The sequence below is a fragment of the Nerophis lumbriciformis genome, linkage group LG10 (genome assembly GCF_033978685.3).
Source record: "Nerophis lumbriciformis linkage group LG10, RoL_Nlum_v2.1, whole genome shotgun sequence".
In the NCBI taxonomy this organism is placed as follows: Eukaryota; Metazoa; Chordata; class Actinopteri; order Syngnathiformes; family Syngnathidae; genus Nerophis; species Nerophis lumbriciformis.
Window position 1 is genome coordinate 54,883,412 of NC_084557.2, and position 14,780 is coordinate 54,898,191.

Here is a 14,780-nt window from a genome sequence, read left to right on the forward strand (position 1 = left end):
TTTCATGAGGGGGGGTACCCTCAATCATCAGGAGATTTTAATGGGAGCATTCGCATACCATGGTTTATATAGGGCACAGAGTGGGTGGGTACAGGCTGGCCTAGGGGCGTGGTGATTGGCTCATATGTTACCTAGGAGGTGTTTCCGTCTATGGCGGCATGTTGTTACAATTTCGCTGCGCTTGTTGAGGGATGACAGGTCTGGACGGTAAATAATAAACAGTTTCTCTTTCAAGCATAGGTTGCATCTTTTATTACCACTATTGTAAGGTGTGCTGGATGCAAGAATTTGCCATGTTATTGAATATTCAACATTATTGTCTTTGAGGTCCCAAATGTGTTTGCTGAGTTCTGTGGTATTTCGCAGGTTTTTGTTCCTGAAAGAAGCCTTGTGATTGTTCCATCTGGTTTTAAACTCTCCCTCGGTTAATCCTACATATGTGTCGGATGTGTTAATGTCTTTGCGTATTACCTTAGATTGGTAGACAACTGATGTTTGTAAGCACCCCCCGTTGAGGGGGCAATCAGGTTTCTTTCGACAGTTACATGCTTTGTTGGTTTTGGAGTCGCTCTGTCTGGGGGTCGACGGCTCATTTGCAATTGTTTTGTTGTGGTTTGAGATGATTTGTCGTATATTGTTCATACAGCTGTAGCTCAATTTAATGTTGTTCTTGTTGAATACTTTTCTTAGGGTGTTGTCTTTGGGAAAGTGTTTGTCAATCAGATTGAGGAATTTGTGTCCAATGTTCGTTGAGACGTTTTTGCTGTATGGGGGGTTGTACCAGATGATGTCGTTTCGTTTTCTGTTCTTTTTTGGCTGGTTTCCTGGCGTGGGTTCATAGGTGAGGGTGAAATTGTATCCGCTTTCATCAAGGGCTTTTTGGTACGGGGGGGTTGCTTGGTCAAATTCAGCTTTGCTAGATGATAGATCGATAGCCTTTTATTGATTCCGGTAGGTATTCTTTTCAGCACAACTTTATCTCCTTTGATATCGAGGAATTTTACCCTTCCATCACGCAACACCTACTGACTCAAGCACTAGACTTCGCCTCAGACTACGACTCAATCACAGGCAACGAAAGAAACATCATCATCCACGCAAAAAACTCCATTCTCATCCACAACAGTACACCATGGCAAAAAAAGAACAATGCAACATTTGACGTCACTATGGGAAGTTTTGACGGAGCAGAAACGTGTGAACTCGTTGGGAGTTTCCTCCTCTCCCAGCTCGCTAGCCTCAATCTGAACCTTGGTATTTACCGTGATGACGGACTGGCAGTGTGTCGCGCCTCGCCAAGGAGCAGCGAGAATACCAAGAAGCGCATATGCCAAATTTTCAAAGAGAACGGCCTACGGATCACGATTGAAGCCAACAAGCAAACCGTCAACTTCCTTCACGTCACTTTCAACCTGAGAAATAACAGCTACCAACCATTCACGAAACCCAACAGAACACTCCAATACGTGCACCATGACAGCAAACACCCACCCACCACCACGAAAAGAATACCTACCGGAATCAATAAAAGGCTATCGATGCTGTCATCTAGCAAAGCTGAATTTGACCAAGCAACCCCCCCGTACCAAAAAGCCCTTGATGAAAGCGGATACAATTTCACCCTTACCTATGAACCCACGCCAGGAAACCAGCCAAAAAAGAACAGAAAACGAAACGACATCATCTGGTACAACCCCCCATACAGCAAAAACGTCTCAACGAACATTGGACACAAATTCCTCAATCTGATTGACAAACACTTTCCCAAAGACAACACCCTAAGAAAAGTATTCAACAAGAACAACATTAAATTGAGCTACAGCTGCATGAACAATATACGACAAATCATCTCAAACCACAACAAAACAATTGCAAATGAGCCGTCGACCCCCAGACAGAGCGACTCCAAAACCAACAACGCATGTAACTGTCGAAAGAAACCTGATTGCCCCCTCAACGGGGGGTGCTTACAAACATCAGTTGTCTACCAATCTAAGGTAATACGCAAGGACATTAACACATCCGACACATATGTAGGATTAACCGAGGGAGAATTCAAAACCAGATGGAACAATCACAAGGCTTCTTTCAGGAACAAAAACCTGCGAAATACCACAGAACTCAGCAAACACATTTGGGACCTCAAAGACAATAACGTTGAATATTCAATAACATGGCAAATTCTTGCATCCAGCACACCTTACAATAGTGGTAATAAAAGATGCAACCTATGCTTGAAAGAGAAACTGTTTATTATTTACCGTCCAGACCTGTCATCCCTCAACAAGCGCAGCGAAATTGTAACAGCATGCCGCCACAGACGGAAACACCTCCTAGGTAACACATGAGCCAATCACCACGCCCCTAGGCCAGCCTGTACCCACCCACTCTGTGCCCTATATAAACCATGGTATGCGAATGCTCCCATTAAAATCTCCTGATGATTGAGGGAACCCCCCCTCATGAAACAGGCCTGTAGAGATGAAATAGTCTTGTGATTTTTTCCCCACACATACATATATATATATATATATATATATATATATATATATATATATATATATATATATATATATATATACATATATATATATATATATAAAACATTTTAACTGTAACAAAATAATGATTTAATGACCTTGATTGTGAGTGATATTAACTACAAAGCAGTGATATATTTACTGCACCATGACGACAAGCAAGGATGTAGTTCCGCAACTTGACACTGGGGGCACTGTGACGTCATCCACATGTGCTCCATGTGATTCAGACGTGTGTGTGTGTGTGTGTGTGTGTGTGAGAGGCGTACAGTGGACACACACACACACACACACACATGCACACACACACACACACACACTCAGTGGTCCATGAAAGATGTCTGCCAGCTCGGTGAAAGGCAAAAAGGACGAGTCTTTCCTGGTCAGACTTGGAGGCTCGCTGGTCCGCAGGAAGAAAGCCAAAGAAGGTGAGGACACTCAAATGTTGGATTTATTCCTCTTTCATCTTCATTCATTTGCAAATACCTTGTCTGCTTTCCATGTGCTGTGTTTACATCCGCACTCACGTGATTATAGCGACATTATCATTGATGATACTTGTTATTATTGTATGTATGTTTGACACTGTCACTCTCATCTACACTTTTAAACACTATACTCACTTCAGCTGTTGTTTACGTGTGCGTGTGTAAGTGTGTGTGTGTGTGTGTGTGTGTGTGTGTGTGTGTGTGTGTGTGTGTGTGTGTGTGTGTGTGTGTGTGTGTGGTAAAAGACAGCTGCAAGCTTTAACGCCTCACTGAGCAAATGTGTGTGTTTGTTTGGTGTCCACCATGCACTCCATGTACTAGTCCTATATTATTATGTACTACTTTAATAGTACTATACTATCATATATACTATATTATTATGTACTACTTTAATAGTAGTGTACTATACTATCATATATACTATATTATTATGTACTAGTTTAATAGTAGTGTACTATACTATCATATATACTCTATCACCAAGTACCAGCTTAGGAAACTCTTGGCTCTCCAAGTTCCACCATAATGTCTAACATTACAACACAGTAGCAAAGTAGGCATAAGTATTCATTAAAAACATGGCAGAGGTTTTATTTAACAAGTATATTTAAGATTTTAGGTCATTGTAACATTACACAGTTTGAACAGTAACACTGTGTTTGAATATAGGAAAATAAAACACTCTTTGGTAGGGATGTCCCGATCCAGGTTTTTGCACTTCCGATCCGATACCGATATTGTTTTTGCACTTCCGATCCGATACCGATACTGACCGATACTGGCCTATCCGAGCATGTATTAAAGTTTAAAGTTATTTAGCCTACTTAGTTGTCAGAATCATGTTGAAAAGGGTTTTAGTACTCTTGATAACAACTAGCCAGCTGAATTAGGGGAGTTTGAATAATACACAATGGTTGGTAACAAGAAACTGACCTGTTTATTCAAGGATAAACAAAAAATAGACAAAATTATACATGACAAACAGAAATGGCATCATTGAACTAGGGCTGGGCGATATGGCCTTTTTTTAATATTGCCATATTTTAAGGTCATATTGCGATACACAATATATATCTCGATATTTTGCCTTAGCCTTGAATGAACACTTGATGCATATAATCACAGCAGTATGATGATTCTATGTGTTTTGATTGATTGATTGAGACTTTTATTAGTAGGTTGCACAGTGAAGTACATATTCCGTACAATTGACCACTAAATGGTAACACCCCAATAAGTTTTTCACACTTGTTTAAGTCGGGGTCCACTTAAATTGATTCATGATACAGATATATACTATCAGATATATACTATCATCATAATACAGTCATCACACAAGATAATCACATTGAATTATTGACATTATTTATAATCCAGGGTGTGGAGGGTAAGTGTCAAAAAGACAGCCAAAAGAGTTTGATATGAGAATAAATCTAAAGTTAAAATATAGGGTAGAAATGCACCCATTTGCAGGAAATGTAGTCTTGATTTTCAAAATGTTCTTTCAAGGCTTGCATGTCTACATTAAAACATTCTTCTTCATACTGCATTAATATATGCTACTTTTAAACTTTCATACAGAGAAGGAAATCACAACTAAAAAAATCACTAATTTTTTCATACGGTGTTGATGTGGACATTTTTGCCTCGGCATTTTGATGGTGTGGACGTGTGGCACCGAATGGAGATAAGCGTCTCGACAGACGTTACAATATTTGAACAATGATGACGAAAACGGTTTTGTCTGTCGTGTCCGTGTGTCGAAAATTGTTATGCGCTTATTTTTTTATTTGATTTTGTGCGTGGCATAGATTTGCCGTGCGCAGAGGACGCTTAAACAGTGCGCAATTGCACAGGCGAGCACCTTAGAGGGAGCGTTGCTCGCACGGCTGCGCTAGCATCACAGCTAACGTTAGCCATGCTGCTACCTCTCTGCTCGGGGAGGACGTATACGTATGTGACGTATGACGTGACAGTATGTGACGTATGACGTGACAGTATGTGACGTGTGACGTGACAGTATGTGACGTATGACGTGACAGTATGTGACGTGTGACGTGACAGTATGTGACGTATGACGTGACAGTATGTGACGTGTGACGTGACAGTATGTGACGTGTGACGTGACAGTATGTGACGTATGACGTGACAGTATGTGACGTGTGACGTGACAGTATGTGACGTATGACGTGACAGTATGTGACGTGTGACGTGACAGTATGTGACGTATGACGTGACAGTATGTGACGTGTGACGTGACAGTATGTGACGTATGACGTGACAGTATGTGACGTATGACGTGACAGTATGTGACGTATGACGTGACAGTATGTGACGTGTGTAAGAAGGTGCACTTGCTGTCTGTGAGAGGGAGACACAGGAAAGAGTGAGAAGAGCCTGTCATGTAATGCCAGCAGCTAAAAGCAACTGCATGAGAATCCACAGACCTGTGGATGTGTTGAAGGTGTGCTGGAAAATGCGGAACGGAAATTACGGAGCAGCAGAAAAGTGGAATGTATTATTTAAATCAGTGCGTTGGAAAACACGGATCGGAGTTTTTTTTAAAACTGGATCTGGATCGCATTTTCCCATGCCTTGCCAATACGCAATTTTTGGCAAATATCAACAGCCGATCCGATCCAAATATCGGATCGGGACATCTCTACAGTGTACAGAATTGTAGTATTTTCATCCACCATACTATATGTACTGTACTATCATGTATACAGCAAAATCTTCCAATACAATGTATTGTACATTATTAATAGGAAGTAGCCTGCTGCTGTTGTGGTTTGACATTGGGTGTGGTGACTTGCTTCTGGAGAGGAAACACCCTGAAAAGATTAGGAGATATTGCATAACTTTATTCTGAAATACCTCATATGGTTATGTTCTTCTTTTGGCCTCGACTTCAAGTTGTCTGCAGGAACACAGATAGCAGTCAAGTCATTCTCTCTCACACTTCAGATGGTTGGAGATGCAAATGAGTGACAGGAAATGTTCTTATCTCTGAATGAGATGCTTCACCAGCAATAGTCCTCTTCAAAGGCTCACATCTGAGCAGACAGTGCACAACTTCAGCTTACATATCCAGTACATATGCTGCATGCTGGGAGTAGTAAGTACTATTTTCATGTTGCTATACTTTATATATCGCTGCATGCCATGTTGATTTGACTACGTTACCCACAATGCTGCTTGTGCTCTATGGAGGACGTCTTTGCTGCCTTGTATTCATCTTTGTATTCTCCAATTATTCTTTGTGAGAGAACTGCATTCATCAGGTAATATAGACCCAGGAGACCACCTCCTCACTTAATATAGACCCAGGAGACCACCTCCTCACTTAATATAGACCCAGGAGACCACCTCCTCACTTAATATAGACCTAGGAGACCACCTCCTCACTAAATATAGACCCAGGAGACCACCTCCTCACTTAATATAGACACCTCCTGCCCTGGCCTCCTTGTCTCTGTCCATGCTGCTGTAAATAACCAGGCTATATTTAAGTCTCCTCCATGTACTGCAGCCATATTTATACCTCATCCCAAGACTGGAATCTAGTGGTGCAGGGGCCTCACTTTAGTAGCGCTACGTTATTGTACTTGTATGTACTGGTATTATTGTACTTGTATGTACTGGTCTTATTGTACTTGTATGTACTGGTCTTATTGTACTTGTATGTACTGCATGGTCTTATTGTACTTGTATGTACTGGTCTTATTGTACTTGTATGTACTGGTATTATTGTACTTGTATGTACTGGTCTTATTGTACTTGTATGTACTGCATGGTCTTATTGTACTTGTATGTACTGGTCTTATTGTACTTGTATGCCTCTGAATAGTAAAGTGTACAAAGTCACAAGAAATAGTAGTAATGCAGAATAGGCTTCACTTCAGTTCATGTACTACATCAGTCCCATTTCTTCAATAGTTGGCACTAGATAAACCTCCCCCGACAACCAATGGAAACACTTTCATTTGATTGTGTTCCTTTTTGGAAAAGTGGGACTACCACACTTGGATGATGCGATTCGGAAAGCAGATCTCTGGTGTGCATCAGGAGAAGAGCCTTCATGTCGCTCATGCACCAGTCTCAAGAAGAGCCTTCACCAGTCTCAAGAAGAGCCTTCATGTCGCTCATGCACCAGTCTCAAGAAGAGTCTTCATGTCGCTCATGCACCAGTCTCAAGAAGAGTCTTCACCAGCCTCAAGAAGAGTCTTCATGTCACTCATGCACCAGTCTCAAGAAGAGCCTTCACCAGTCTCAAGAAGAGTCTTCATGTCGCTCATGCACCAGTCTCAAGAAGAGCCTTCATGTTGCTCATGCACCAGTCTCAAGAAGAGCCTTCACCAGTCTCAAGAAGAGCCTTCATGTCGCTCATGCACCAGTCTCAAGAAGAGCCTTCACCAGTCTCAGGAAGAGCCTTCATGTCGCTCATGCACCAGTCTCAAGAAGAGCCTTCACCAGTCTCAAGAAGAGCCTTCATGTCGCTCATGCACCAGTCTCAAGAAGAGCCTTCACCAGTCTCAAGAAGAGCCTTCACCAGTCTCAAGAAGAGCCTTCATGTCGCTCATGCACCAGTCTCAAGAAGAGCCTTCACCAGTCTCAAGAAGAGCCTTCATGTCGCTCATGCACCAGTCTCAAGAAGAGACTGAGAGAAAAACCAATTTCGCCGGTCGTTCTCAGCTTCCGACATGGCTATGCCCCGATACATTCTTGGTAGTAGCGTCATGTTGGTAGCACAATCCAAGATCATTTCTGCATGCTGTCTGCTATTTAACATTCTTGGTAGTAGCATCATGTTGGTAGCACAATCCAAGATCATTTCTTCATGCTGTCTACTATTTAACATTCTTGGTAATAGCGTCATGTTGGTAGCACAATCCAAGATCATTTCTTGATGCTGTCTGCTATTCAACATTATTGGTAGTAGCGTCATGTTGGTAGCACAATCCAAGATCATTTCTTCATGCTCTCTGCTATTAAACATTCTTGGTAGTAGCATCATGTTGGTAGCACAATCCAAGATCATTTTTTGATGCTGTCTGCTATTCAATATCTGTGGTAGTAGTGTCATGTTGGTAGCACAATACAAAGTCATTTCTTGATGCTGTCTGCTATTCCACATTCTTGGTAGTAGCGTCATGTTGGTAGCACAAGCCAAGATCATTTCTTGATGCTGTCTGCTATTCAACATTCTTGGTAGTAGCGTCATGTTGGTAGCACAATCCAAGATCATTTCTTCATGTTGTCTGCTATTCAACATCAGCATAGACCTAATATGTGTAATGTGTGCCAATATTACAGTAGACATCACTTCAAACAAAGTGTAAGGATGTGTGACGTCATAGATCAACCTGAAAAGGAATGCATTTAACCACAGTAAAAGGAAACAGCGCCCCCAGTGTACAGGAGGCACATGGTGTATGACCAACATGAGAGACACTTTGACTTCACACATCTGTGTGGAAATAGAAAAAAAACTAAGTATTTGAGGAATCAGACTAATTTAGTGCATGGAAAGGTAGTGACTGCCACTGTGGTGATCTCCAAGTGAAATACACTCTAAAAGGTAGTGACTGCCACTGTGGTGATCTCCACTAAGTGAAATACTCTAAATTTTAGAGTATTTCACTTAGAGGAGATCACCATAGTGACTGTGGCAGTCACTACCTTTTAGAGTATTTCACTTAGAGATCACCACAGTGGCAGTCACTGCCTTTTAGAGTATTTCACTTAGAGGAGATCACCACAGTGGCAGTCACTACCTTTTAGACTCTAAAAGGTAGTGACTGCCACTGTGGTGATCTCCTCTAAGTGGTATACACTCTAAAAGCAAAGCGGTGTGGGCCAAGGTGTGTATGTCCACTAGGGGCGATACAGCTCGGTTGGTAGAGTGGCCCGTGCCAGCAACTTGAGGGTTCCAGGTTCGATTCCCGCTTTTGTCATCCTGGTCACTGCTGTTGTGTCCTTGGACAAGACACTTGACCCACCTGCTCCCAGTGCCACCCACACTTAGATATTGGCTTTCACTATGTAAAGTGCTTTGAGTCACTAGAGAAAAGCGCTATATAAATATAATTCACTTCACTTCAGTTACGTTTCAGCAACATGCAAACAAAACTTATTGGCAATATTTGTTTTCAGTTTGAGTTTACTTTGAAACTATGCAGCAGGCCAATTAAAAATACAATATTTCACAACATTACTTTAACACTTGTTTGTTCTTGTATATGTTGTTTTTCATTTTATTTGTTATTGATTGATTTAAAAGTATTAATATTCAAATGTGGATTGTTTGTATTAGGTTAAAGATTAAAAAAATTATCCAAATGTATTTAAAAAATATATATATATATTTCATTCAGCTGAATTTGATGGATCCTTTTGGACGCTTTGCTTACATTTCTGTCTTTGCCTTTTATTTCATTATAATTTATGCCTTGTAGTTTATATTGATTGGCTGCAGGAATCCCAAAGTCCCACTGCCTTATAATTAAGGCGTTGGCTCCTATTTTTGACTTGAAATGACCAAATTTGGTCCTTACGCTGTAAAGCGTTTCCACCGCAGTGGAAATCTGACGTGGAGCAAAAATATATTAAAAAAAAATCAGTTTCTGGCTTTGCATTGGATTGAATTAGTGTAATTGTGTTAGCAGTAATCCAGTCAGTGCTTGATTGATTGTCTGCTTGCACTGCACACATTTCACTGCTTTCATTTACAAAGTCTGCTGTCTTCTTGCAAAAAGAATGAAAGAAATTCATGCTCTTATGTGACAAATGTGCAGAAAAACAAGCTTGTTGTTGTGTTTAACTGGTATAGGTCAGTTAAACACAACAACAAGCTTGTTGTTGTGTTTAACTGGTATAGGTCAGTGCAGTCTGGCCACTGGGCTTCTAGGTCGTGTGTGGCGTCTCATGCAAATATTCCCTGCAGTAACTGGAGGTGGGAGGACAGAAATAAGCACCCCCCCCCCCCGCTCCTGCTCGTCACAACACACACTTATTGACACACACACACACACACACCGACCATACAGTCCTGCTCATCCCGACACACACTTATTGACACTCACACACACACACACACACACACACACTGACCATAGAGTGCACGCGTTTGCTGGCCATCATCATCTTCCATCGGGACTTTGTAGCGGCGACATGGCCGGGCTGCTTTGTGGAACCAAGAGAAAGAAAGCAGGTAGTTGCATTGGATGTTTATTTACTTTGCATGATCGATAAGCAGGAAAGCTTTTCTACTTATTTTGCTGCACAATCTCAGCTGCTTTACTTGACACAGAAGCTGGGCGTGATGGCCCAGGAGGGAGGAAGTGCAGCCATTAGGATGAAATACAGTAATTACTTTGCCAAATGTTGATCCATGAGGAGATTCTGGCTAAAGTGGAGTATGAGATAGGAAATCTGCAGAAGACGCCTTCCCCTTAAGCACATGTGGCTTTGAGGTTGTAATTATGTGTTGGGTTTGTCAATGTATTTGTCATGTCTGTGTAATCATGTTTTGTTTTAAGTCATGTTTTGTTTAGTTATAGGACTCTTTAGTTTCTGTCTTTTCACTCCCTTGTCTTGTTTCCATGATTACCCCATTAGTTTCACCTGTCACGTCACGCACCTGTTTTCGTTAATCATGTCTGTAGTATTTAAGTTCAGTGTTTTTCAGTTTGTCTTTCTGACGACCTCACCACATTTATGCTCTGTCCATGCCTGATACTTCTTTCCATGTCCATTCTTCATGCAACTATTTTTGTCCAAGCCAAGTAAGTTTTTGTTCCATGTTTATAGTCTTTTTGGTTTCATAGTTTGTTCTCTGCCATTGTGCGTGTTTTTCGTTTGTACTTTTTGCTATAGTCTTTTGATTTCATAGTTTATTCTCCGCCACTGTGCGCGCTTTCATTTATTCCTTTTTTTTTAATAATAATTAATAAATCATGTACCTTCATTCCCGTCTCGCCCGAGCCACCTTTCCGTTGCATCCCGGAAAAGCACACACCCAAGACCAAGTCTTGACAGTATTGTTGCTTCATGTGAACTCATTTGTGTGTCAGTCGTGCCTCACAGGAACAGTCGGGCTAGAAATAGAGCATGGAAATCTAGAACCGTTAAAAGGGGAAAAGCCTCTTGTCAGACGTGGATATAGAATTGTTTTTATTCAATATTACACTTATTAGAATTGTTTTTATTCAATATTACACTTATATCACTTTAAAAAAAAACGACATATTTGGACTTGTGGCGATATCTTTCAAGTTTTAGATGGCCAAACAGGAAATGGGACGAGATAAAGATGGTGATGAGCCATGGAAAAAAAAGGGAGGAAGTTTGCCCAGCAACAGTTCCCCAAATCGTGAGAAAAAGACTGCTTTGTGTTTCACAGTTTTGCTTTGTATTACTCTTTCAAAGGATATGTTGTAATACAACTTCATTAACCAAATATTTTATTAATACATTTTTTTCCTAATTAAATTCAAGTGAGAAGATATATAACAACTGGGATTGTTTTGATATGCAACAACTGGCTGAATCGCTATTTTGACGCTTGAAAGAGGAAATAACCCAAGTTTTTGTTGAAAGTGTGCACTGACTTGTGTTTGTTGTGTGCCTAGTGAGTGATCTCCACCAGGAAGGCAAGAATGCCATCAACGCTCCCATGCTTCCGTCTGGGACTGATGTCCATCCTGAGGACACCCTGCTGGGTACCAACACACACATCAACACATCTTCACACACATCAACACATCTTCACACACATCAACACATCTTCACACACATCAACACATCTTCACACACAATCCTGTGCAGGCTGTCCTCCAAAATCATTTTTGACAGGTCAATAAAAAGAGATGTGCAATATTTTTTGCAAGCCGAGTCGTTCCCAGCTTTGAAATGAGTTGAGAGACAAGACTCTTAAGCACTGAATATGTGTTTGTTTTTTATAGTGGCAATAACAACTACAGTGGGTATATTCAGCAAGATAATTGTCACGTTCAAACACTGAGGACATCTATTAAACAAGACAAAAGGCAAGGAATCAAACAGAGACAGAATTCAATTTGGACTCAATATTGAGGAGAGACATGGCCACTGCACTCTCTGTACAGTCCTGCACCACGCTCTGACGAAGAAGGTTTTCGTCTCCTCTTTTATAAGATATTCAATGTTCACGCACCAACACATGTCTCATTAGAAATAGGAAGTATGTAAAACAGTCATTGTTTTCGGTCTCATTGAAGTCCAAGAAGAGGATGTCTCGGGCTGGGCTCTTCCTGGATCCAGCTGGGGCAGGTGTTGGAGGACAATGGATAACCCCTCCCGTCTCCTGACCACAGCAACTTCAAGAGGGCAGCGGGTCGTAAATAGCATTGACCTCGGTTACCAAATAGTTGGAAGAGATTTTGTGAAATACTTCAGAGAGAGTTCGTTTAACACTTCAAAGAGAGTTCCTCTGGAAGTTGAGCAGATCCTGCCATCTGTCCGTGTTGAAATCACAGTGGAGTTTTACGAGCCTTCTTCCTCTTGTTAGGCCTCGAAAGACAGCATTCATAATACAACGTTTCTTTTGTGATAACTTACAAACAATTATTCCAACAATACTAGTGGCAATAACAACTACAGTGGGTAATTTCAGCAAGATAATAGTGGCAATAACAACTATGTTGGGTAATTTCAGCAAGATAATAGTGGCAATAACAACTATGTTGGGTAATTTCAGCAAGATAATAGTGGCAATAACAACTACAGTGGGTAATTTCAGCAAGATAATAGTGGCAATAACAACTACAGTGGGTAATTTCAGCAAGATAATAGTGGCAATAACAACTATGTTGGGTAATTTCAGCAAGATAATAGTGGCAATAACAACTACGTTGGGTAACTTCAGCAAGATAATAGTGGCAATAACAACTACAGTGGGTAATTTCAGCAAGATAATAGTGGCAATAACAACTACGTTGGGTAATTTCAGCAAGATAATAGTAGCAATAACAACTACAGTGGGTAATTTCAGCAAGATAATAGTGGCAATAACAACTACAGTGGGTCACTTCAGCAAGATAATAGTGGCAATAACAACTACAGTGGGTAATTTCAGCAAGATAATAGTGGAAATAACAACTACAGTGGGTAATTTCAGCAAGATAATAGTGGCAATAACAACTATGTTGGGTAATTTCAGCAAGATAATAGTGGCAATAACAACTACATTGGGTAACTTCAGCAAGATAATAGTGGCAATAACAACTACAGTGGGTAATTTCAGCAAGATAATAGTGGCAATAACAACTACGTTGGGTAACTTCAGCAAGATAATAGTGGCAATAACAACTACGTTGGGTAATTTCAGCAAGATAATAGTGGCAATAACAACTACGTTGGGTGTATTCAGCAAGGTGAAACTATTTGTAGGTGTATCTGGAGATCAGAAAGAAAAGACCTTGCGTTGGCCGGGAATCAAAGCCAGGTCGACTGCCTTTTTGAGTTACTTCCTCATTAGAAGCAGGTGACAGGTGTAAAAAGACTAGTTCATTTACAACTTGTAACATCTCACTACATATAAAACCATTTTTTCAGCTTTGATAATAATGTGTGGTGCATGAGAAAGCGTCAAGAAGCACATTCACACTGAGGTGTCACATCTTAGTAGCTTTGAATACTGCCTTCTATCACTTCTTTTTGCACTCTGCTAAAATGTGACTTATTTAGTATTTGGAAGTTTCTTAATGGCAGACTAGTTCTATTGTAGGAACCTTTTGTTCTGAGCGCCCGTAGCTTCTCAAAGCTATGGAGCTTGATTTAGGTGCAGGTCCGCTCAGCAAGGACTAAGTGCTGCTGATTTATGAGGAGATGGAGAAGCAGGAAATGAAAAAGAGCAACCATGCTTTTTTTTTCCTGCCTTCAATTGCTCTTGACATGTTTATGTCTGCTAGAAGAGACAAACAAGACTTGAACGTCACTAACTGAACGCCTGGTCTTCACCAGAGGAGAACGCAGAGAGGATCATGCTGGACCCCACGTCACGGGACAACCCCAAACTTAAAGATCTACTCAAGGTTTACTCAAACATTGTTGGGTTTAGTGTTTGGAGCAAGAAATGGGATGTTGAGTCAATGTGTGCAGGTTCTCATCGACTGGATCAACAGTGAACTGGAGGAGGACAGGATCATCGTCAAAGACCTGGAGGAGGATTGCTACGATGGACAAGTGCTGCAGAAGTTATTTGGTGAGGAACATCACTAAGAAGTTATTTGGTGAGGAACATCACTAAAGTGCTGCAGAAGTTATTTGGTGAGGAACATCACTAAGAAGTTATTTGGTGAGGAACATCACTAAAGTGCTGCAGAAGTTGTTTGGTGAGGAACATCACTAAAGTGCTGCAGAAGTTATTTGGTGAGGAACATCACTAAAGTGCTGCAGAAGTTATTTGGTGAGGAACATCACTAAAGTGCTGCAGAAGTTATTTGGTGAGGAGCATCACTAAAGTGCTGCAGAAGTTATTTGGTGAGGAGCATCACTAAAGTGCTGCAGAAGTTATTTGGTGAGGAGCATCACTAAAGTGCTGCAGAAGTTATTTGGTGAGGAACATCACTAAAGTGCTGCAGAAGTTATTTGGTGAGGAACATCACTAAGAAGTTATTTGGTGAGGAGCATCACTAAAGTGCTGCAGAAGTTATTTGGTGTCTAATGTTTGTCACTCCTACTTATCTACTGCAAACATTACCCCAATTAG

The 14,780-nt window shown here is 40.9% G+C and overlaps 1 protein-coding gene across 3 annotated transcripts in view; it reads left to right on the plus strand.

The window, feature by feature from the left end:
• Positions 1-2,821: 2,821 nt before the first annotated feature.
• parvb (parvin, beta) overlaps positions 2,822-14,780 on the plus strand; it is a 29,959-nt gene continuing 18,000 nt past the window's right edge. The window contains exons 1-4 of one of the 3 annotated variants that reach the window (XM_061969365.2): positions 2,822-2,968; positions 11,662-11,751; positions 14,033-14,103; positions 14,171-14,273. In XM_061969365.2, the coding sequence (XP_061825349.1) occupies positions 2,878-2,968; positions 11,662-11,751; positions 14,033-14,103; positions 14,171-14,273 (355 nt within the window). In that variant the 5' untranslated portion in view covers positions 2,822-2,877. Of the gene's footprint in view, positions 2,969-5,970; positions 6,147-10,111; positions 10,242-11,661; positions 11,752-14,032; positions 14,104-14,170; positions 14,274-14,780 lie in introns of those variants that run through there. The other 2 variants (XM_061969367.2, XM_061969366.2) reach the window with 2 other exon arrangements.